Genomic DNA, 26,090 nt, shown 5'->3' with positions numbered 1-26,090 from the left:
CTGTGTGATCTAGAATAGGAATCATGGAGCAGAGCTAGTGAGAAGTGGTTTAAGAATCCATTAGTGGTGGGCCTAATGCATCATTTGTGAATTGGTGGATAGGTTATGAGCCAGTAGTAAGTGTGGGCTGTTACCTTAAAGTTACTTTCTGATTAAATCAGAGGCACAAGGAAAGATTTTGTTTTTAGGAGAGATTTTTCTTAATCATTCTTCAGATCCTGAAACACATGTGCAACTATTGGAGTCTGTCATTTCAACTTTTATGCTCCCAATAGGAGCTATTCCAGTCTATGGGCTAACTGGAAATTTAAGCAATTAACTTCAATTATATTGGTCCTTGCTCCTGTTCCAACCTCACAGTCGTAACTTTAAATGTGTCTTTTTTTAACTCAAGCATTGATTTTGTCACATGAATATGTTTCTAGCATGGAGAGTTGAACAGTATAAAGTTGCTTGGCTCTGCCAGAATAAGTTGCAAGTAATAAATATTGACATAGCTGCTCTTTTTTACAATATACCCAGATTGATAATCTGGTGGTATGAAGTAATACTTGTCAGAAGTCCTTAAAACATAGCTTACTCTCCCTGCATGAACTCCACACACCAACAGGCTGCGTTTCTTACAGCTTCTTAAAAGAGAGGACATCAGCTGCTCTTGCTCGTGGTAGGAGTGGAATTGCTGATGTAGTTATTGATGTGACATTGCCTGTGTACAATAGATATATAGAAGAAAGGTAGATGTGAGACAGCCAGGCAGTGATGCAGTTAGGTGCTTAAAATCTTCTTGATGTCTCCCATCTACTGTGCAAAGCGTGCTCTGGGGATATGGCAGCATAGGAGTAACAAGACTGCAAGAGCTTGTATAAAAATGGATAGAATTCAGCCATTCAGATAAGAGCTGTAACTGTGTGATTCTGGCAGCAGGAATACTGATCTGTAAGGTGTAGAGGTCCTTTGTTCACTGTGTCAACTGAGAGGTTCATGTAACAACCCCAGAAGGGATTGGCCTCAGCTCCATATTCCTAAAACTGACTAGGAAATGATGTGAATTCCACTAGCTCAGCAAAAAATAAGGCAACTTCAGCTTTATGGAGAACTGTTTAGGAATTTTGCTTGTAGAGATGTGACAGATGAGAAGTCAGATTAACACAAGAGGACGTGGTGACCTCCAGTCTCCTAGGAAGCATAGTTCTTGCTGTTAGATTTGTACCTTGTAGACACAAATGTTTAGGGCATTATCTTTGTTGCTGAATCTCTATATTTACCATGCAAACACTTTGTAGCCTTGTTTATACGACAGCATAGTGAATAGCATTACACTTAGCATAGGGCTAATAAAAAAGGATGCTGATACCTGAGTGGAATTGAAACTCTCTACTTTGAATTTCACAGCCCCTCACTCTGTGAGGAGTGCTTTACGAAGAAGCCACAGGTGAACACTTGAGGAGCTGGTAAAGCTGTGATTGTGTTTTAGTGTTGTGGTGTTACAAGCTCATCCTACAGGGCACTGCATCTGTTTTATAATCAGCTGTTCATTTTTTATTCGTAGCCCTGAAGTGTGGCAGGCTGGGTTATCAAAAAGATGGAGGAAGAGAAAATATTTTATGATTAATAATGAGGTGGCATCAGGCAGTTAGCACAGACTAAATATGAGCATGGTAGTGACTATGTCATTGGAGTAGACCCTGCTTAAAGAAAAAAGATAGGAACCTTAGAGACTAAATTCCACCTCTGTTTTACAGAGTAGGCAGAACCTGGGAGATCTTCCCCAATTTGTTCTGCTAAAGAGCATCAGCCCTGCTTTGGAGGCCTTTAAGAGTGGAAATTTTTTTTTCCATTCCTCTACTCCCCAAGCCTGTTTGGTTTCTGGCTCTCTGTTAAGGCTTCCAACCAAGGTGCTAAACCATATCAATTGCAATGGCAGTGCCTTTTTTTCTCCCTTTTTGTGGATCTCTGCCCACCAGGAACTGGAATCAGACCAGGAGCTCATTTTGAATTGGCTGCTTAACAGCCATCAGATGGTAATAGTATCTGATCACTGCTGACCTGGTCCAGGACCAAATGTATGACCTGGAGGTTAAAGCCTTGGTATCCTATTAGCAATCCCACTGAGCTGGCCCTGAGCTGGGAGCTGCTTGAATACAGACTGTCTGCTTTTCACTGAAATGAATGTCAGTATTGATTTTAAAGGGAGTTTTCTATTGGCCAAATTAGAGTTAAGTACAGGTGAGTGACCAAGGGATGTTTGACGACTGAGATGATGGCAAATACAGCTGGATCCTCCTGTGCTTCACACTGATGTTTTTCTCCCAAATATTGCAGGCTCCCTGCTCTGTATGTGAAGACTCTTAGAATGGGTCTTTTCTGAGCCTGATTAAAGAAGCATTTGTTTTTAATTCAAAAGAAACAGAAAATGTTCTTTTGGATAGATACTCTTCAGGAGGTAACAGGAATATACTTTTCCAGTGCATTCAAAAGGACCTTTTTTTGACTGTTATATTCTCCTCAGTTCAGGCTGGAGTTGTCAGTGGCATTGTAGTTTTTCTAAGTGGCATTCTACTCAGTTTTCTAAAGCTGTTGTGATGATGTTCTCTGTCGCTGTTGCTCATTGTTTCTGTAATTGTTTCAGTTCCTTTCAGGTGTGGATGCCTGGTGTAAAATGTGCAGTGAAGGAGGCCTCCCCTCAGAAATGCAAGACCTAGAGCTGGCCATCCATCATCATCAGTCTCTGTATGAACAAGTAACACAGGCCTACACAGAGGTATGTGCTTCCCAGAGGAGAACGTGTCTGCTAAATGCAAACAGATACTTGACTATGTTTGGGAAGTCAGCTTTTCTGGGGAGAAAAAAAAAAAAAAAATTAGGTTTGCTTTCCATTACTGCAATTGTTTCAAAGAAGTCAGAACTGTCTACTCCCAGTCTGGGGACTCCCTGGAGTCTGCTTGCAGGGGACCATCAGGACGATCTTAGGGACAAACCCCACATAGAAAAGATGAAGAATGTAAGTGATATTGAACAGTAATGCCTTGTTTTCTAAACAGCATGAATGACTTGGATGTTATTCATGAGAAAAAACAATTCTGGGTTGCAATCATGAAGTGCAATTTCTAATACAATACTTGGGCTTCTCAGGAGCAGGAAGGTGTCTGAGCAAACGGAGAATGTTCCTATTGTTCCTGGTTGGAACTGGGAATTTTTATGCATGTGTCTAGTCAGAAAGTAAGGTTCTCTAATTGTACTTGAAAATGTCTCTTAAAAAATAAATTTTAAACTAGCATTAGTTTAGCAGCCTCAGTCTTAGCTTTTGTGAAATGAAAATTATTTAAAATACATTACAAAAGAGTTCTTTAATATGCATATTGCTTTTGCTGGTGCTTCTTCAGAAAGCTATAAATTGTCACACACACACAGCTGTTTAAAACATTTCTACATTATTTCTCTAAGCACGTTTTTAGGCATTTTGTAGAACTGCCAGAAAGGTTACAGTCTGTTATTTCCGAAATGTTCATTCCTTTGCCCATGGTTACGTAGAGAGCTGAAAAGCTTGGATTAGACTTTAGAGCCCTACCTCTTATCCATGTGCTCATTTCTCAAATCTAGACAATGTCTCTTGCTTATACAATTAGTGTTTCTTTCATAGGATCTCTTTGTGGTGGGATGAAAATTGTGGCTTTCACTTTCTTTTCCTACAGAGTCATTGAAAATCTCTTTCTATTTCTGTAATAGTAAGATATTTGTAATAGAATGGATATTCATTGGAATAAACATATAAATCTGGATATACAGGCCTTTTCTGTCCTGTTATAGAATACAAGGATTTTAGATATTCTGCAGGAATGTAAGAAGAGATGCCCAAAGAATCTTAGGAAAACCTTTTCCTTTTTACCATGGTTGTTGCCGTAATTATTTGCCTCCTTCCTTTACTGATTAAGAGTGAAGCTCAGAAACATCGAAGGCAGAAATCATAGGCTTAATGTGCAAACCACAGCCAAGCAATTCTTTCTACTTGCTGCTAACACCAAGTGGGGCTGTTGGCAGAACAGACCTTCCTACTGAAAATGGAGTGATGCTCTTGCTTTTACTTTGGGTAGAACTGTGCTTAAGGGAAGAGGCACACATCAGCAATATGCATTTGGGAGCTTCCTCTGACACAATAGGAGGTTCCATAAATGTCTCAAACCAGGCTGTTTATATTGCTCCACCAGTAGCTGAACAGCAGCATTTCTGTACTATTAAAAATAAGGGGGGGGGGGGAGAATATGGTCAGATTTCCTTTGACAGGTACAACACTGTTACTTAGAGATCACAGGGACTGCAAGTCATGCTGGGTGCAGGTCCATTAAGTTTAAGACTTATGCTATACCTCTTAAAAATGTGTTGTCAGATGCAAATTCAACTGAATTCTTTTCTTTATGCTTGTGACCTTGCACAGTCCTTGAAAAATTCAGAATATTCACATGAAAAGAGATGTGATATATTTTTTGCAAAACAAAGGGGAAGGTCTAAATGGCTAGAAGAGCAGAAATAGCTCCTCCATTTCTGAAGCCGTTCCCTTCCTTTCTGTAAAACGTAGAAGATATGAAGTCCTGGAATATGTATGAAATCTTTGGAAATATTGAGCTTCACTGGTTGTCTACCACCATGCTGCTTGACATATGTTTATAGATTGCCTTCAGTGTGACAGGACAAGCTTGTAGGCTACAGAGCAGGAGAATGTTTCTAATTGCCTCTCCTATATGTTAATGATTATTAGCAGAACAACTTGGGCACTTGATATCTGGCATTTATCTCTGGCTGTGCAGACAATGAATGCGAGGTTGCCTGTCAGGGAAAAATCTTAACTGGTAATCTCTGAGGCTCTTCAGACAGACAACAGGAGCCAAATACTTGATGGGATAGATTCAGACCAACTGAAAACCCAAATGGTGGGATCAGGCCCATAGTGAATTCATACAGGGAAGTTAGTCCATGGAAAGAATGAGTTTCAGGTCTAATAAGCTGCTCACACGTGTATGCATGGCTTTGGTTCCCTATTCCCAGTCACTGGATTGTTTCTAATTATCTTTTCACAGATAAAATAGGATGCAGCCTGCCATGCCTCCTTCCCTGCCTAGATGCTGCTGCTTCCTGCCTAGCAGCCATTGCCACCTCCACTGGGTTGCCAAGGAAACACCTGTGCCTCAGTGTTCCCTGCTAAAATCCCCCCATATTCCCACTGTGCACTGCTGTGACTGTGACTGCTCCCTCTGTGACCCCAGCAGGCTTCAGCCTGCGCAGATTGCTCCAGCTGCTTTTTGGCAGCAACCAAATCTGAGAATGGAAAGCCTCTCCCTCCAGGCTCTCCATTTATTTCCTGATCTAATTCCAAATTATCCTCAATATTTAAAAAAAATCTCCAAGGATCCCACCTAGTAGTCACCTAATAGTCACCACCTAAGCCCCCCTCATGTGATGAGAATTGACTCCCAGTTCTGCCAGTATAATTCTCAGAGGCTCTCTTCATTTCTCTGCAATTGCACCGCACATCTATTACTCTAACAGCCTGGGATGTGGCATGGCTTGCCAAAAGACTCAGATTTGGGATTCATGGGTATTTGCTACATTTGACTGAGCAACTATAATATGGAGATAAATGAGACTTGCAAATCCTTGAGACATACTTGAACTTTGCTAATGATCAACATTCAAACTGGATGGAAAGCATTCTTCAAACCATTCTCTAGCAGGGTTGGTGGCTGTGATTGCATAGAAATAAAAACACGTTTCCAGGAAATCTCATCATTTCTCTGCAGTTTGTTTCTGAGGGAAAGGAGGAGAGTGGGCTGAGAAAAGAGAAGGATTCCAGTAGTGTCTTCATTAAATGTTTCTGTTGAACAAAATATTTCAAGCTTGCAATCCATAGCTCAAAAACATTTCAAGGTGATGTTTTTTAGAGAACTATGCAAGTATACACTTGTTAAGATGTTTTGTTTAGGATAGGGTGTTTGTTGTTGTTTTTTTTTTTTTTGTGTGTGTGTGTGTGTGTAAGTATATGCTGGCATTAAAAAAATCTAGCATTCTATTTTTTTAATGCCAAAATGCCTTTGTATCTGCAACTGTTTTTCAGTACACACAAAAAAAGATTGCACATGTGCACAGGACTTCCCATTTGCCTCCAGGCTTTGTAGCCCATTGAAACTGGAGGCTACAGATGCCTCTGAGCGCTCCTGGGGAACGGTAGAGTTGTCATCCTATCCTCATTTCACTGCCACTGAATGAAATACAGAATCGGAATGTCACACCTCAGAAGGAATATTCCTACTTGGTAATCCTACGATGAAAGGACTCTCTCTTATCATACGGAATATGAATGACTCTGCCATCTGTGGTTTTCTTAAAATGCCACCTCCTCATGTAAATAGGCCCCTATTGCAAATGCCACCTGTCATCAGCTGGTGCATGTCAGGAATTCTCAGTGCCCATGTGTCAGAACATAGCATCATTTGGGATTGCTGTGTCTGTGCAATCCCAGCAGAGTGGTACCTGTGCTGTTGCTGAGTGACACAGCAGGCCCATGAGGGAACGAAGGCAGCGCTGCATGTGCAAGTACAAGTCAAATAGAGATGTAATGAGGGCTTTCTTCTTTTTTGAGTAAAATGAGGAAGAGACATGGGGAAAAAGAATCAGCGAGGTTGTTCGTTCTCAGCTCTTGAATATTGAAGTATCAGCTCAGTGAAGGAGACTTGTTTCTTCACTCAGGTGAGCCAGGATGGAAAAGCCTTGCTGGATGTCCTACAGCGTCCCTTGAGCCCTGGGAATTCAGAATCCCTCACTGCTACTGCAAACTATTCCAAAGCTGTGCACCAGGTACTGGACGTGGTACATGAGGTCCTGCATCACCAGCGGCGCCTGGAGAGCATCTGGCAGCACCGAAAGGTCCGGCTGCACCAAAGGCTGCAGCTCTGCGTTTTCCAGCAGGATGTCCAACAGGTAAAGCTGTTACTAAAGGAGATAAAGAATGATCCTCTCTCTGCAGCTGTAAAGGTAGTTTGGTGACTTATCTGGAGGGTATAGCTAATAGCTGGATTACACACATTGCTCTATCTATGCTAAAATACTGATGCACCTCTCAGTTTCACATTAGAAGCCATCAGTCAGTCCACTGATTATTGATCAGTCTGTTCCCTACAGGAATGTGACACTATTTTCAGTGGTTAATTTTTCACAAGTGAGCAGTTGGCTGTAGGTGCTTTACTGTTCCTTAGGAAACAGCGTTTAATAGAAAAACAAGGATTTCAAGTGTAAAAAGCAATTGAACTGCAGTGTGTTTCATCTTCCTGTGTGGAAGGAGTACTGATACAGATCTTACAGTGGTGGTTTTGGGATGATCTTTGCATTATTACCATTTATGCAGGGCAGGTACCTGTGCTATTAACTAGTAAGCCCAAATGAACTGCACCCCCTGAATGTACAGAGCCCACAGCACAGTAACAGCTCATACCATACAGGCTCACCTCTAAGAACTCAGGCTGCAGGTAAATAACATTTGTCTTCCAAAGGAAGCCATCTGAATACAGACAGCAGTGTAACTGACAGTATGTAGGAGATGCCATTGTTATAGCTGCTAAATATGCAAACACAGTCAACAGATGCTACATGACTCTGCTGGTTCAGAAGGGTGTGGTTTGTTTATGGGCCCCTGTACAGCCTGAAACAGATGTTGGTAGCAATATGGTACTTGCTTTAAATGAAGAGGCTGAACACTCTAATTGTGTTTATGGAGCATTCTAATGTCCCTGGGGTTCCTTATGTCTTTGCCTCTCTCCCAGTGAAACACAAGGGGGAGACAGCAACAGGGCAGTCGCATGCAGAATAGACAAGAACCAGAAAGGAGGAGAGACAGGCAACTTGCTTCATGGTAATGAAATTCATAAGCTATATATTAAGTAGAGCACGTAACTGCAATTCAACTAGAATAGTCTCTACAAACTATATGATCTTTTAAGTATTTTTTAATACAGTTCTGGGGTTAAAATATCTAAGAACAAGGTATTGTGAATTTTGCTATCTTTACATTTTTTCCAATTATAATGTATAATGTTGATAGGAATCCTTATTAGCTTAGGTATTCTTCATCTCCTAGGGTGATTTATACCTCTGTTCAATCATTCCATCCAAACTTCTTCTCTTACATCTTTTGAAATGTGTAGAAATGTTTATGCAGTTCACTCAAGAAACCCTCTTGGGACTTTAAATTTCCACTTATGCAGGGCAGTGAGTCTTTGTCACTGGTTTCAAGAGGATTAATGTCTTCTGTGTACAGTGCAACTTTTTTTTGAAAGGAGAGAAGCAAGTAGTAAGTGTCAGTGAAGTACGGTTACTTAAGACAGCATCACTATCTGTGTCAGTTCTGTTGGCAGCAGTCTTTCCAAATTTTCCTTTTAACGTGTAGTTATCTGAGAAGCAACAACTTGATGACAGACGTGTTTCTGTCCCAACACACACTTACATCTCTTTATCCTGCTTAGAAAGTAGAGATGAATCATTCTATTCACCAAACAGCTGTACTATTCAAGATAAATGCTTTGTAATTCATAAATGAAATTATTAGCTGAACAGAAATATGGAGATTCCATGAGGAAGAGGAGTATATCTCTGAGTGTGTTGGCCCTTGTTTTTCAGTAATCACTTCCTATGTGCAATTTCTACTATGCTTACATTTTAAAATACCCATCAGCTTGCAGGTGTAGCTGTCAATTAGCAAGTGGTCACTAGCCATAAGTAACACTTATCCATAATCATTTTCTGCCTTGTCAAAATTTAGTAACCTAAATTTAGTAACCTAAAGATGTCTATCTTCTGGATTCAAATCTACAAAAAGAAGGATGTGGGTGAACAAATCCTGACAGGAGAGTCCTGAATTTGTTAGAGTTTGCTGTCTTCTAGACCAGTATTGATACAGTGCAGTTTCTTTAAGAAAGATGATCCTCTTCCTTATCCACCCAGCTCAAAATTAAGGATGCTGTCACACTGCAACTTTACCCAATTTTCATAGGGAGATCTTGTAAAACTGGCTAGCAGGATGAGAGGTCGAGTGTGTTTCTTTTGGGCTGAATTTAAGGGTTAAGCTGTGTTAAATGGGATTCGTTCACTTAGGATCATAGCATCAATAAGGTTGGAAAGGAGCACTAAGATCATCTTGTCCAACCCCAACCTGTGTCCTTCAGTGCCACATCTCCATGGTTCCTGAATACGTACAGGGATGGTGGCTCCACCGCTTCATTCTCAGTGTCTTCAACGCCATTCACAAGACCAGAGTATGCACTGTATGCATTACTGGCAGGTCATGGCAGTGATCTGGGATAGTTTCCTACTGACAAGGAAACAGTCTACTTTGATTTAAGTTTGAAGTGGACAAAGTACTGAAAGCTATGAATTAAAAGAGAAAAGTTATTTGTATTCAGAGATAGAAAGTCAGGCAACCTTACAGCCATTTCATAATCAAAACAGAAGTTGTGCTGTAGAAAAAAAAGTTTAAGCAAACACAAAGGATTGCCAAGTTATTATACAAATATAAGAAATGTTATGCTATAAAATGTCATTAAGCACTACCTAACACAATCAGACATTTTTGAAGATTTGCTATTAAATCTATATTTTAATACTATGACATCAATTTACTCAAGTGAGTGAACACAAATAATGGTATGCTAAGAAAAAAGAGTTGTAAATATATAGCATTTTAAAGATGAAAAGTAAAGAAATGGAGTGAAACTTTATTTCAGCATTCGTGGGAAACAGCACCATTCACACAACAGAAAGAGGAGATAATTTGTGAGCGGTTAAGAGGCTCTACGTAGGTATTAACTAACTAGCAACTCTTTTAACACCAGAAGTATTTGGGATCATTATAAAAAATGTGAGACTGCCAAGTGTGTAAAACACTTCATTGCTTTACTTGCTTTTTAGAAGTTCTCTATCATTTCAGATAGGGATGAGCTGCTCTCTTTGATCTCTCAAGCACCGCAGTGGGAGGAGGTGCTGAGATTGTGCCCTGCAAGGGAGGGAAGAAGTCCCGTTGACATCCATACTGTTATTCTGAAATTGTTACATATTTTTGGCCCATTTACGGCAGCTTTTCCTTTTTGTCACTCTCCGTTGTTCTAATTGCAGAATACTTACCAGCATACTTACACCATTTCAATTCCTGTTGAAAATTTGAATTATTCTCACACCATCTCCAATTTTGCCTCCATCCCCCTGTTACATCCTGATTTTCCCCATCTTCATCTCTCCATTTTTAATATGTTCCCCTTGCTCTCATGAACAGCAGATATTACCGAGCAGCCTTAGAAATAGCTGAAGTAAATTTATAACATTGTTCTGCACCCCACTGCCTTCTCTTATCCCCTTGGTTTAATATGGGCAAGAATTTTGTCTGAATTCTGTCACTTCATAAACTGACCCTGCGAAAGGATCCTTACTGATGTCATTTACCTGGACTTGAGCAAGGCCTTTGACATGGTCCCCCACCACACCCTTATCTCCAAATTGGAGGGATGTGGATTTGATGGATAAGAAATTGGTTGAAAGGCCACAGACAGAGGGTGGTCATCAATGGTTCTATGTCCAGATAAAGGCCAGTAATGAGCAGCATCCCCCAGGGGTCTGTACTGGGACTGGTGCTCTTTAACATCTGTATCAATGACATCGATGACGGAATCGAGTGCACCCTCAGCAAGTTTGCTGATAACACCAATCTGAGTGGTGTGGTTGACATGGTGGAAGGAAGGGCTGCCAGTCAGAGGGACCTCAGCAGGCTTGAAAGGTGGGCCCAGGTGAACCTAATGAGGCTCAACACAGCAAAGTGCAAGTAATACAGGGAGCTGTTGGAGAGGGTCCAGAGGAGGGCCACAAAGATGATCAGGGTACTCTGGAGCATCTTCCCTATGAAGACAGGCTGAGGGAGCTGGGCTTGTTCAGCCTGGAGAAAAGAAGGCAGCAGGGTGATCTCATTGAAGCATTTCAATACCTAAAGGGAGCCTACAAACAGGAGGAGAATCAACTCTTTGAAAGGGTAGATAACAGCAGGACAAGGGGAAATGGTTTGAAATTGAGGGAGGGAAGATTTAGGTTGGATGTCAGGGGAAGTTCTTTCCAGAGAGAGTGGTGAGGTACTGGAACAGGCTGCCCAGAGAGGTTGTGGGTGCCCTGTTCCTAGACATATTCAAGGCCAGATTGGATAAGACCCTGGGCAGCCTGGTCTAGCATTAAATGTGGAGGTTGGTGGCCCTGTATGAGGCAGGGTGTTGGAGATTAATGATCCTTGAGGTTCCTTCCAACCCGGGCCATTCTGTGACCCAAATGATGCTCTAAAGCGTGAAGTATACCTATAAAACTAGAAGGAAAATGGATACCCATCAGATGCACTATTGAAATGGTCTGTGCATGCCTTGAACTTGGAATTTTAAAGCACTTTGGTGAAAGTATAGTCAAACTGCAGCTCTCATTCTGCAGGCTTCATTCCTTCTCATGTAAATTCTCAGTCTTTGCATCCATCCATCCATGCATGCGCACTGACGCTCAACCTGACACAACCAGCCTTTTTCTCTACAGATTTGCACAGTTCTCCCAAGGCCACTGCTGATACTGCCTCCTCCTTGTTTTGCTTTGAAGTTGTGATTGGTTGTGATTGCTGCCTGTAAAGGAAAAACTGGAAAATAGGTGGATGTAGAAGTTCTGTCTTTTGGCTTTTTACAATACCTTGAGTTGCCTGGGCTGGAAAAATGGAACAGCCTGCTTTTGCCCACCGAACACCAGTGGCAAACCACAAGATACTAGTCACTAGTGAGCCCATACTGGCAAATGGGTAACTACTTACTGAGAAAGCTAGGACTTTTGCCATGACAGCTGTAGGCTGATTGAAGGCTCAAATCCATTTTGTTATTAAAAAAGGTCATGCTATCTATACCAGTGTCAAGTTCACTTGGGTTTCTCTAAATATGTGGATCTGTGTCCTGTTGGCTTTGTGCCCAGAGACATTAATGAACATAGTTTTTGTTTCCTTGTGTGGTTATCTGCCTCTGGTGATGGATAAAAAGGCCATGTGGCCACACTGATATCATTACATTTACCAGCTGCCATTGCTGTAGGAGACTGCAAAGTACTGCAGAGGAAAGGCTTTCTCTCTTCGTAACCAAGCACTTTAACTTGTGTCTGGCTTTTACTGGCCGAGAAACCAGATCATGTTCTCATCCTGACATCACTTGTATGGAGAAAAATGTCCTGCCAACATCTGTTAGCCTCCATACGCTATCAGAATGGCGAACAATTCATGTTATCCGTGTGATCTGTGTAGTCCATTTGCAGAAGAGTGTTAGGATATTTGATGCAGTTCGTGATTCATTTAGCTTTCACACAGGATTGTAGAGGATTAGCTCTGTGCATCTCCCACACATGCACGAATACACTTGGTTGTTTTGATTACTTCAAAAGGGAATGGAGAGTTCTCCAAAATTCTGTAGTTTTCCATCTAGTCATAGTTTCTTTCAAAGGCAGAAGAAATCAGACTATACATCTTCTTTCATGTTTTATTTACAATAAGTGCCTTCACTGGGTCTTGTAAAACAAGAGATTTATTTGCAAAAAATAACAAAGAAGAAAGAATATTATAATCAAGTCCAGATTATATTTTTGACCACGTGATTTCAGCCACAGGATTCTGCAGAAATGCACATGATCTGTGCGCCATCTGAGTGGATTTAGCCCACAAATAATAGCTACCACTGACAGACAACTAATTAAAACATTAAAATTCAAAGCATTCCAGATAATTTTCACAGCACCTTTGGTAAACTTATCAGATAATGAAATGTACTTAATGTTTGTCACTCCTGTGTTTAAGTTGTCAAAGTATTGCTGGTGTTCTTTCTCAGAGTGCGGAAGGTGCATGGGCTCTCACCCCTACCACTGTTATGGTTGAAGAGGTACTTGATAATGAATGGAAGTTTTAACTCTGGTTGTGTCTCTCAAAATGTTAATGAGAAAGGAGCTCAGGAGCCAATAGTGGTAAAACTACTTGGCAACGTTATCTCAATGCAGAAGTGACAGGAGAGAAAACAATTGTTTATCCACAACTGAGGGAACAAATACCTCTGCTTTTATGCTGAATAACCCTGTCATTCCAGCAACAGTTAAGGCCAGAGTGTCCACAGCTGGATAATTATATAAAGATTTCACCACAGAGTTCTGATAGGTGACAGTAAAGCTTCAGCCTAGGTGTCTCTAAAGGGCTAACTTAGTAAGACCTGCACATGTTTACAAACCCACGTTATGTCCCTAACAGCCTCTCACTAAGTGCTAGCCTGGTTTATTATTGATGCAGTAAAGGACAGTAAGACTGAAGTGAAAGGATGCTTGTTTGTTTCCATCCCCTTTTTGCCACAGACCATGCAACAAGGTATCTTGGCAGATGCTTCTTTAGAGCAATTTTCATTTTGTTCTTTTAATCCTGCCGAAGGAATTGTCACCTTTTCAGTCACTGGGAGCTCAGGTCTAAGCAGTGATGGGATTTGTGGCCCCACTCATCTTCTGAAGAGGATTGACAGGCACCCAACACCGATAGTGATTTAAAAATAAAATGGTGTTATATTTGTTTGCTGATTAGTATCCTGCAGATAGTACAAAATTAATTAATAATGACATAGCCATTTAATTAACACAAGGGTTTGTGTTTCTGCCCTGATAGTCAGACTTACCCCTTTAACCACTGATCAATGTTTGGTGTAAGAACACCTTGAAGATGTCTCAGGCTACCAGCCTAAGAAGTTAATCACTTTAAATGCTTCAAAGTCACATGAGAGAGAGAGAGAGAGCTCTGTTCTGAACTTTGACAATCCTTTTTAAATATAGATCATTATTATCTTGTACTTCTTGTGCCAAAAGTCTTCACAAAGAACTATAGGTTTAAATTATTATATTTTCATTTAATGATATTTATTCAGGAAATTCCTTAAGGCTTGTTGATTAACAGTACTGTATCCTCTGCATAATTTGATTTAAAGTGTAAGTTGAAATTATCTGGAATCAACCTTTTATCTTTCCTCCTCTGTATAGTTATTAAGCTGAGCAGACAATTGTTCTTTGTGCTTTTAAAGAGTCACTGATTAAAAAACAATAATGATCACTTTTTAATTTCCATGCAGAGCAGCAGTGCTAGGGATATCAAACTTCAGGGGCCAGCTTCAGTTACTAACTGAAGTTTACTTAGCATTGATGTAAGAGCAGCAAAGGAACGCTTTGATGAGCTCCACAGCTGTCTTGGGAAATGGGATCTGAAGAAATCTGAACCAGCCAGCTTGATCTCTGAACCTGCTGAAGTGAGAAGAGGAACTGGGGGGGAAAAAAAAGCCACCTTTGTGCTCCAAAAGGTGTTTTTCTTGTTTGGGATACCGTCTCTCCTTCAAGACCTGACTGTTATAGATGGGTCTGTTCTGCTGCTTTCTCAATTGGAAATGTTTGGATTCTTACTAAGAGTTTAGGAAGCTCTGGGAAGGACTTCTAAAAACTCTTGGAAATCCTGCTGATTCCTGCAGGCTTTGAATCTGTCTCACAGGAAATGAAGAGGATGTCATTTGTTCTGTGCAGAAGAGGAAAAGGTGATAGAATGATACAGTTGATTCTTTGGAGATAAAGGCAACTATCTGTTGTCTGAATTTATCTTGCCTGTCTTCAAGATTGAAACTGAATTATACAAGTCAGGACCCTAATGCACAGTCTCCTTTTATAGTAGTGGAGAGACACTGGCATCTTCAGAGAATGACTCAGTCTGTCTAGGATCTGAATTGTATGTTGGATAATTCCCTCTCTTACTGTCGCTGTCAGGGAAAATAATGAGAAAGTAGGCTGCTCAGACCGTCCTTCAATGTACTGCCTGATGTTGGGTGACATGGATTAGGATGCAAGAACCCAATTCTGTATGGTTCTGAGCACCTCCTGCCAACATTCTAGGCATCTCAGTGCCTTTCTGATCCTGGAGTCACTTTGCAGCAAACTTGAGAAGTCAGTCCCAGTGCTAAAATTTGCTGGTTTTACTCTTAAGCAGAATTGTCCTCTTTATATAGTGTATCCTCTTTGTTTATTTCTACCCAAGGATTGTTTGCATGTCAGCATCCCTGAAAATACAATGTTTAGTTTATTGTTTTTGAAAGGCATTGTTGGCTTTCATTCTCATAGCAAAAGAGGAGAAAAAATCAGACTTGTCTGTTACTGATTAGGCCTACAAAAATAGTAAGGCTGCACTGGTGAAAAAAAGGGGAAGAGAATTTTCTCCAGAAATATGCTTGTTTTTTTCCTAGAATGAGAAATAGTCACTAGGGACACAGAGAAAAATAAGGTCTCTGGATATTGTCACTCAGGACAGGGAGAAAAATAAGGTCTCTGAATAAATGTAAGCTGGAATGCAAGAGGCTTTTCCCCCTGCATCTTTAAGAAGTAACAATAACAGTAGTACTTCTTGCTTATTGTGGTTTCTTTCATCTCAGGATTATGGGTCTTCTCAAAGGTTGACGTTAAGCGACTTGCCAAAGGTCACTGAAAGCTTCATGGCTAGAGCTCCTCATGTCAGAATGTCTGATTCACAAATCCCTTTTCTAAATCTTCAAAGTCATTGCTACTCCAGATTTACCCCTTATGAGATTCTTTTACAGGATTTATTTGGACTATGTAAAAATGAAATAAAAATGAAACAAGGGTCTGTTATGCTAAGAAATAAATATGCTATTTTGGGCATTGGTTTAGGAGTCTAAAATAGGCATTCTTTTCTACTCTGTTTGTTTCCTGTGATCTTCCCTCCCAGTTACCTCCTCACGTGGTCTCCCATCTCTTTCATGATCCAGCCTGTCACTCAAAGTGATCAATCCTCTTTCATATTGCTTTTGACTGATGGCCAACAAAAGGTATTTTCATTTGTGAGTTAAAAAAAAACAAACAAAAAAAAAAAAAAAAAAAAAAAAAAACAGCCAGACAAGAAAGAGAGTACTGATAGGTGGTTCCTAAAGCATAACCTTAACTGTGTTTTCCCACATGGAGCAGCTGTTCAACCAGCTAGTTACTTTCTGCCTCTGGCAATGAACTGTGCTTATGATTTGAGATTATGAAGAATTACTGGCTGAGCAGATCTGGCACCAGGACCTGTTCCTGCTAGCTGCTCCTCTCCAGCTTAGTCATTCCTGCTACTTCCATCCCACTCCTTCCAGCAGCTCTACCTTACCCATGGTGCAAACTGCTTCCCCTTGCTCTGCCCCATACAGCTGTGCCAGAGCTCTTTGCCCTGTCAGCCTCTTTGTTCCGTAGAATCAGTGATCGTAGGTTAGAAAATCTACATAAGTTCATCTAGTCCAGCCATCAGCCCATGCTTATGACTACTCTACGCTGTCTCCCTCAGTGCCACATCCACTCTTTTCTTGAACACGTCCAGGGATGGCAACTCCCTAGGCAGTCTGTGCCAGTGTATCGTCACTCTTTCTGAGAAGAGATTTTTCTTAATATCCATCCTGAACCTCCCTGGCACAACTTAAGGCCATTTCATCCTATTGCTTTTACCTGGGAGACCTCCACCTCACCACAGTCTCCTTCAGGGCTCTGTAAAGAATGATAAAGTCTCTCCCAGTCCTCCTCTTGTCCAGGATAAACCATCCCCGACAACATTGCTGTGTCTTGTTTAAGCAGCTTCCCTGCCTAACTAACTACCAGAACTGGAAGGTTCTGGCATTTCTGTCCTTGGAAGACAGGTTGTGTACTATTTAAGACAGAACACAATGTTTTATCTTACAGGAGGCTTTTAAGCAACTTCTTTTGTTTCATATTCCTCACAGAGAACTCTTAAAACAAAACCTCTTGTTTGTTTTTTAAAGTTGTGATCTTTGGATCGCAGTTCTGGAAGCCATTGCCTAGGCTGGGTGACCCCCAGGCACTTTTAGACAGAGCTGTTGACCCAAACTCCTGCATACTATTACAACTGGAAGTGTTCTTTTATGTTACGCTATGATTCCCTTTTAAGAAGAATGTCCTTCAAATGTGGAATCATGTAAAACAAACATATTTCAGGCCTGTCCGCAGGTCTTTTATATTTCTCCTCCCTTTGGTCTGATAGTTCTTTACTTATTTCTTCTTTCCTGCCTTTGGAGTTTTTGGACGGGATATGTGTTGAGGAATGGAGAAAATTACTTTTATTTTTGGCTTTAGTCACACACAAACATTTTGACCTTGAGATAGTTTCCTTCCCAAATCAGGATGAAAACTTAGAAGAAAAAAAAACACAAAACAAACTTTTTTTCTTTTCCCTACAGCAAAAAGTAACTCTAAAAAAAATCAAAACTGTATTTGGGGTATTGCTCATGCTTGCTTGCTGCCTCAGGTTTTTCACAGCATGTGAGTTGCCAGGAATGCATAAGAGTAGGAAGGTCAGGTTATCAGATGCCATATGCTGGGAGCCATAAAATTAGGAGAAAAAGATGTAACAAAAAATAAGATTTTTCACAGAAAACCTCAGTTGTGGGGAAAGTGACTTTTTCATTATGAAAAGGTGCTGTCAAGGAATGTCACTGTCCTTCACACTGCCTACGAGTCTCATTCCTGGAGTCCTTTATGTGGCTTCTCTTCTCTCTTGAGCAGCTCAAGGTTGCTTCTTGATGAAAGGACTAAGTATGGTCCTGATAGCGCATATACCCCAGTTTATTTTTACATCATCTCAACCAGTCTGTAAGGAGACTGAGGACCCAGCATTCATTTGTTTGCTTCCCCACAAACAGCTCCTCATTGTCTTATCCATGGCCTCCTTTGATCCATCGGTAAGGTCACTGGCCCTTCACCCTTCAAAACCCTTGGGAGATCCATTTCTGCTTTGACCTGTAGAAGAAATCAGCCATATGGTTATGGGTAGGTTACACAGCCGTGCAAACAGCCTGGGCTTTTTGTTTCAGTTCTCCTCTGTCTTTTGTGCCCCTGATAGCTGGGAACTGCCAGCATGAAGAACAGCCACTCTTTGCCTACAAGGCACTCTCTTTCCTCCTTGTCCTCCGATATTTCCTTCTCCCCCATGGGTTTGCACGTTCATATTTGGCCTGTGGTCTCCAATCAGGCTGGGGGCTGTCATGATGCTCAGGGGGCTCAAGGAGCTCTGACCCTGTCAGGGGTATTTGAGGGTTCTGCAGTGCTGTACCACCCTTACTAAAGGGTGTTCCTTTACTAAAATTGTCTTGCTGTGTGCTGTGATTATAAGACTTCTTAAATGAAGGTGATTAAATCATTTGTTCCCAACAATAACCTAAAGCAGTGCTTCATTCAGTGGTCAATCAGCATTTTTTCCCATAGTGAAGCACTCAGTACAGAGGAGTGTCACCATTGAGCCTGGAGCATAGTGCTTGCATTGAAGTCTACTCTGATGTAAAGCTCATCCTTGCTTTATCAGTCCTTTCTAATTGTTAATTGCCTTTAGACATCTTATTTAAACTAGGGACAGTTTAGTTGGGTTGATGCTATCAGGATGTAGATAGTGCTCTCTTAGTTCATGTCTAAATTAGTAGAGTAATTTCTCTGTAGAAGTTCCAAACGATGACCCAGAGCACTGAAATTAGAAGCCAGCCATGTATTTTGCTTCTATTCTGTTGAGTAGATGAGCTGTTACTCAAGGTAGATGCCTACCTGCTTACCATTATACTGTTATGCTTATGTCTACACTAACATTTATGCTCTGGTTACAGAGCTGGAGCTGAAAAACGTGTAGAAAATGCATTCAGGGTTTGTTTTGTTCTCTTGAGCTTTTAGAGGCTCCCACTGAATTGTTAGTGGCAGCAGTAATTGTGTCATTATCTCAGTCTGACGAAGTATTTTACATCAGTGGATTTCTTTCTGTTTCACAAACAAGGGAACAGAGGCAATGAAAGGGGCCATAAAAAGAGCAGGGATGGAAGTGTGGATAGCAGTCCTGATTTTTCTTTTATTTTCTTTCTTTATCTATTCTCTATCAGTTCTGTTTTGTTTCCTCTCTCAAAGCCTGTAGGCATAGCTGTCACTGGCAGAGTTAAAACCAACCGTGCTCTGTTTACAACATTAAGGTCAGTGTACTTTTCTGAAGAATTCACAACCCTCCTTTGGTCTCTCCTATGTACTTGCTGTACTTCTTGGGGACCTCTTACATTTCAGACAGTCTCACCAAGAAAAACAATCAATGAAGCAAGTATATGTAAGGATATGTAAGGATACTTCAAAGACATGAAGCACTACTCTTTCAATTGCAAACATTTCTCTTCAGAATTGGATGCTTTCCCCCACAGTGAGGCAAACTGAGCAATCAGCTGTAATGATAGCTGTTATTAATGACTTCTGCCAACACCAGGTAGGTATAAATCAGAGCTTCCTATCAAAATTCCAAATCAGCTGGGTCCTGCAAGTGTCTCAACTTACTATCAGGGCTGCAATTGCTGATTTTCTGTGGGTTTGATACCAGTGAGGTCAGATGCAGAGGTACCACAAGATGTGAAATAACTGAGGATTTGAGGAAGTCCTTGGTGTACCTGGTCACAGCATCATCTAAGCACTATGAACTCAAAATGTAAAAGGTTTCTGATATCAGGATGGTGTTTTGTCTGTTGGCACTTATGAACTGTAGAGACTGGCAGCAGAGCTTCTCTAATAGGAATTTCTGTCTTGAAAAATCGCTTGGTGAGATCTCCTATGTCCTCTTGTGACTGAGCTTCCACTAGAGCCCTCTCCTCTGGGGAGTGCCTGGCTCAGCCTATCTGGGGTTATTCTTTCACAAAGCTCTGACTGCATCTAAACGAACAGACTAGACTTAAGGCTGTAGCTTGGCCCAGATATGCCTGACCTGGTTGTCATGTATTGCGAAATTGGTCTGAGAGGATAAATGTGGAGTAAAGCATTGATGCCTGGGGAAAGTACATTAGCCATTGAGAGAAGATTTAGGAGAAGAGTTGGTGTTCCAATGAGTGCTAGAGACAGCAACAACTGAAACCTTCTCTCTGGGCTAAGAAAATATTTCTGTACAATAGCCTTGATAGGAGACTGGCATCTGATTAGTTGTATTGCAGATTCATCGTGCCACAGCAAAGTGCCAGGTATATTTTCCAAGCACTGGAGAAAAGGCTCACAAAGAGCAACACCCACATCATTGCACCAGCCTTGAGGAGCCTCACGCAGAGCACAGCAGCAGCGTTCTATGCTGATGCAGAGCACATTTTCTGTGTCTTGCACAGAAGGAACATGCACATATGTCGTTATTTATAGCCTCTCCACCCACACGCAGCTTTGAAAACTAGCTCTAAAAGAAGTTCAGCATTTAAAGAACACAACGGGTATTTTTTTTTAACCTGATGATATTTTTTCTTTTTAGATTTCCTTAAAAAAAAGTTCTGGGAACATTAGCAACAAGCCAGGCATCGAGGAAGAAACATTAGTTCTTCATTTGTCTGTCTATTGTTCTCTTACTTGGAATGTTTTTAGAGAGGCAGTTGCCAAATTTTATCAAGTAAAACATTTAATCAAGAAAATGAAAGATAAGTGGGATGCATTTGATGAATGGGAACTTTACCAAAGGGAAAGCTATGTTAAGTTGAACATAGACCTTCCTCAGGGTAAGAGAAGCACATGTATTTCCACTCCCTTTTGGAGTGAATCATAGAATTCTCAGATTGGAAAAGACCTTAAAGATCATCAAGTCCAACCACAACCTAACCATCCTACCCTAATTCTAACAGCCCTCTGCTAAATCATGTCCCTGAACACCACATCCAGATGGATTTTAAACACATTCAGGGATGGTGACTCAACCACCTCCCTGGGCAGCCCATTCCAGTGCTAAACAACCCTTTCTGTAAATGTTTGTCCTGATCTCCAATCTAAACTTACCCTGGTGCAACTTAAGGCCATTTCTCCTCATCCTATTACCAGTCAGAAGAGACCAACCCTGCTCTGCTGTAAGCACCTTTCAGATATTGGAGGAGAGCAATCAGGTCTTGCAGTGCTTGCAGTGTAGGTGACCACATTTAGTGAAGGCTGTGTGACCTCAATTGGTGACCAGAAGAAGAAAGAAGTACTCTTCTCGGAATGACCAACCTACACCCAGCCAGCTCTGCCAGAGCTCTGAATTGAATGTGCAGTTCCCAAGAGACACGGGATAGACACTGCACCTCCTTGATTATTAGGGCTAGGATCAACTGTCTCCTCTGCTTAGATTACACGAATCATATTATAGAATCATATCACAGAATGGCTTGGATTGGAAGGGACCTCCAAGGCCATCTAGTTCCAACCCTTAGAACACACTGCATTCTCACTTCTCCAAATACTCATCAGTTTTAAACCATCGGAGTATGGTTATAGATGTAAAAAGCCTTGGGTGAGCTGTACAAATACGTAATGGTCATCTCTAGAAAGCAGTAACTATTATTTTTGCAATGTAAGCCTGTGAAATAAAAGGACTGAAGCTGGAGCAGCTGTGTGGGGACCCTGCTTACCTCCTAAAGTGAGCAGCAATGCTTGACCATGGGAGCAGGTGAGAATATTTATGACTGTTGTATAGTTCTACACTAATGTGAAGTCTCCTTAGGGTGAGGAAGGAATAAAAGAAGAAAAAGACCACTGCAAGCTAGGACATGACACAGCAAATAACTAGACTGTTAGAAAAGCTGAGTAGTCTTGTTGGTGCTCAGGCCATTGCACCACAAAACATATTTAGGATGTCTTCACTTACCCTATCAACTTTTGAACCCTTTCACAATGAACTCCTTCTGCGTGCTTTTACATTAGGAGCTGCTAAGAAGAGGGTAGCCATGGAGAATTACTTTTCTTTTAGAATTTCCCAGTGCAAAAGTGGTTGGGGAGCAAGGAATCGTGCTGCAGGTACTGCCTTATCTGACCAGCTCCTATAGTGCTGTTTCCTGATGAGCTTGTGAACATGTGGTATCTTTGGGTTCTGGAAGCAGTGGGGAGCCTGAAGAAGACTTTATCTGTGTGCTGTTGCATACTGAGAACTTTCTGGCACCTTTGTGTATCTTTTGCATTTGCGATCCTACATTCAGTAGTTGTATAATTTACTCTGGTGCATTCAGTAGTATCAGCTGTGCTGTGCAAGGCTGCCACCACTATAAAGGGCATGGATGGAACATGGATGTCTTGCTTTTGGAAAACTGGTATATATATATTTTTAACCACAGGGGTTAGATTTTTGTTTTTAAAATGAGAAATTGTGCAGAGGTGAACCTTCCACATAAAGTCCAGGAAGCTCATAAAAACACTTACAATCTGATTTCATGGGGACTTCTTTGTTTTGGCCGACTGGAATCAAGGGAATAGAGTAAATTTTTTTTAATGTTGTAATTGGCTCTGCATTTAATTCTCCTTCTTAATTTAGTTGTTCTGTGCAGCAGAGAAGTACTGATAGGTCTGTAAGGTTGCTTTTCCCTCCAAGGGTAAATGGGACTGTGTGGCTTTCTTTTTTTTAAAAAGACTTCTTTAATTATGTTTGGAAGAACTACAGTTAAAGGGGAAAAGCAGACAGTGATTAAAAAAATCATACTTAGCAGCAGCTGAATGCATTTTCTGGATTTTGAAAGAGACCCAAGCATGAGGGAGTACATATTTACCACACAGAGCTGTGGTGAAAAGTAAAGGTAAAATGGAGGTGACAAACCTCTGGGTGTCTGGGCAGCATGATCTGGTGGTTGAAAACCCTGTCCATGGCAGGGGGCTGGAACTAAATGATCCTTAAGGTCATTTCCAACCTAAGCCATGCTGTGACTTCAGGGCAGGTTGTTTATTGCAAGATTTTGAGACTTTCCTTGAGAAAAGACTGGAGAAGTATCAAAATTCCTAATTGTCCTAAGTGCATAAGAATCACTGTAGCTCTATCAACTCAATTACACCTTCTCTTTAAAAAATAAAAAAAAAAACCCCAAACCTCAGATTGCTTGGTTTGCTCAATAGTGGGATGAACCAATTAGGTTTCAAGTCAATCTGACAGAGATAACGTGTATGACTGTCTGAGCTGAATTAAATACAGAATAAGCTAGTTAGCTGGCCAGCTTAGTCTGTAAAGATGATTTAGCTACAGACATATAAACAGGTCAAGCTATGGTCTTTCAGGTTTTCTAGATGCATGCTTAGCAATTAGGCAATTATGCTACAGTGAATTTGGAGCAATTTTCAGCTTATTTTAAAGCTCTGGTTTTAAATTGACTGTCTGCTTATTGTGTACGGCAGCCATTATGTTGTTTACTATTTGTGATATTTTAGTATGTTCAAGTATTGGAATAGGTCCCTAGAATCCCAACCAGATTTAGAGCCACATACTGCTAGAGGCTGCAGAAACTTAAAATAAAGGCAGCTTTCACTCCAAACGCTTTCTCTGTCAGCATTGCTTGTTTTGACTGCAAGTGTGGTTAATGTCATCTTACAAATGAGGATGGAGGCAGGGAAGTTGAGTCATTTGCTGAACTGCAGTGCTGGGCACTGAACCAAATCTCTTGAATTCCAGTCTACTTTTGATATGAAATCCTTGTTGCTTTTTGCTTATTTATGGAAGCTCTCACATAATTCAACATGATTAGCCAAAAAGAGTGAAGAGAGTAAGGTAAAGCTCCCCTCCACTGCAACAAAACTACATTAGCAGAGCTATATCTGCACATTAAGAGTGCACTCATCCACATTAGCTTATGGAGTCTGTAACAGGCTGTCATATGAACTAAATTTATTCATAAATGGGACATGGAACATGGTATTCCAGTGTGTGTCTGGAGGCTCCAATTCTGCTAGACATGTAATTAGACCCTGCTTTACACCTCTTACAAACACAGGGTCTTTATCCACGTTCAGCGAAGATAACTGAAATTTTGCTGGGGATTATGGTGGGAGTAAGACCTGCATCTTAGGATCAGATACAGATATCTCTGAAGTTAAAAGTTATGTTATGGGAGCCAAAGATGATTATTCTGGTTTAAAGATAAGATATGATTGAACTTTATACCGTTTTTAAAAATAACATTTTTAAAAATACTGTGTCACCAATGTTACATTATAATGAAGAAAGAAGCAGGGGGAGAAAAAAAAAAGCTCTCTCTTTTAATTAGGGTGTAAAAACCACAAATGAGAAAGGCTGACTTTTGTTTTGGGTTCTATTATGAACTATTAATAATGGCAGGAAAAGCCAGAGGATAAGTTCCTTTGTATTTTGGTGTATTTTCTCAGCTAGACCTTTGCTTGACATTACCCTGCTGTGACAGGGCCAGGGATAGGAGGAAAAAGAAATCTATTTTCAGCTATGATTTAGAATACAACAGAGAAACTGTGTTTTAATTGAAATCAGACTTGGAGTGCATTTTAGTCATTAAAGAGGATTAGAGTATACTAAGTCTCCGTGAGTTGTGGGTTGGGGAGATTTTTCTATTTTTTAATTTTTTTTCTGATTCTCAGTGTTTGCTCTTTCTTTGCTGGTGCTCTTACTGTCACAAAATTCTCCTTGAGGGCCTGGTAGGAGTCCAGGGCTTGGGTTGCCCGTGATGGCCCTAGTTGAACGATCTTATCTGCAAACAGACATGATTGCAGTGGATGGAAGTTGGCAGTCACACAGTGGCTATTGCCTCCACCCAGAAATGCAGTGATCTCCCTAGCAAGTGAATGTTTTATCACTTGGAGGCCCTTTCCTTTTACCTCTCAAGAAAGGAGTAGATTTTAAGTATCCTGAGAACACACATACTTTGAGTCATATGCTCCATGCATATGCAGTGCTATGTGGTATGTTACAGAATTGTTCATAATAATAACAGCGACAGAAAAGGAAAAAGATAAGGTTGGATTCTTGAGTGGAAATGATGAAGATACTACAAAAGCATGGGTTTTGAGGTGCTATATGGTTTCCTAGTATCACACCAGAACTCTAGTCCACAGTAACTCAAGAGCAAGCAATAAAGTGAGGTAACTTGATACTGTTTGGCTTCCTTCCACTGACATGTTTAAGGCATAAGTGTTTAAACTTGAGCAATACTTATGCACCTATTTGAAAGAGGGTGGGATAAATTGGGTATACATCATTGGAATTGCTCTGGAATTTATTGCAAACTTGCTAGAGGTACGAAAGATTTAATCTAACGCTCTGAGTTACACCAAATTGGTACCATTTTAGGTGAGATCAAAATCTGACTCTTAAGTGGATAATGGTATCATTTATTTTTGGTTTTCATGGTAACCCAGTTTGACTCACTATGGCAACAACAGCGGGACTTAATGTAGTGAAGATTAATCATTCTCTCAGGCAAGGCACTTCTTCAGTGGGTCATCTCACTTTGGAGCAATTAAACTGTTCAGAAGGGGCTTGGGTCAAATGCAGAATTTGAGGTGCCCCATCACTGCTACTACAATATACTGCATCTTATTCAATGCAGATTTAATCACCAGCTGAAGTTTCTCACCTCCTTCCTGTATGAGCAGGGCAAATCTCTGTGTTCTTCTCCAAGTCTTTCTCATTTCATTTTCATTTATTGTTGCTAAAAGAAACATAATTTACAAGAATGTAGAAATACAGGTTTTTAGCTAACTTCAATAACCAACATGGTTCCTTAAAGTAGTAAACTCACAAAAAAACAACTTACATGTTGTTTTGATGCAAAATGTGAGCAGAGCATAACATGTTGCTGGGAAGGAGTTATAGAATCATCTGGGTTGGAAGACATCTTCAAGATCATCAAATCCATAACCATAAATGGGGTCTACTGAGTCCTATCACTAAGTCATATTCCATAGTGCCATGTCCACTTCCTTGTGTGATCATGATCACCCTCTCCATGAAGAAAATCTTCCTAATATCTTGTATTAATCCCTCCTAGTGCAACTTTGAACCATAAGTCCTATTAAAGATATGAGATGCTCCTTATTTTTCACATTTACTGATTAAGAAAGATACCTACGGGAAGAGGTTGCATTTTGAAAGAGCTGCATTGAACAGTCTGCCCTTTAAAAATAGTGCCCATCTCATTTTTTTTATTTAAAAATCAAATTAGCCTTTTAAGCTATTAAAAGAATTGACCTTAACTGCACTAATG

At 40.6% G+C, this 26,090-nt stretch overlaps 1 protein-coding gene across 1 annotated transcript in view; it reads left to right on the top strand.

Annotated features, from left to right (window-relative positions):
• Nucleotides 1-26,090, top strand: part of KALRN (kalirin RhoGEF kinase) — a gene marked incomplete at both ends in the record, with an annotated part of 437,411 nt that overhangs the window by 221,487 nt on the left and 189,834 nt on the right. The window contains 2 exons of the mRNA XM_079539220.1: nt 2,630-2,761; nt 6,739-6,969. Coding sequence (XP_079395346.1) covers nt 2,630-2,761; nt 6,739-6,969 — 363 coding nt within the window. The remainder of the gene's footprint in view (nt 1-2,629; nt 2,762-6,738; nt 6,970-26,090) is intronic.

This window comes from Tetrao urogallus (assembly GCF_951394365.1).
Source record: "Tetrao urogallus genome assembly, chromosome: 8".
In the NCBI taxonomy this organism is placed as follows: Eukaryota; Metazoa; Chordata; class Aves; order Galliformes; family Phasianidae; genus Tetrao; species Tetrao urogallus.
This window is presented reverse-complemented; position numbering and strand designations above follow the sequence as displayed.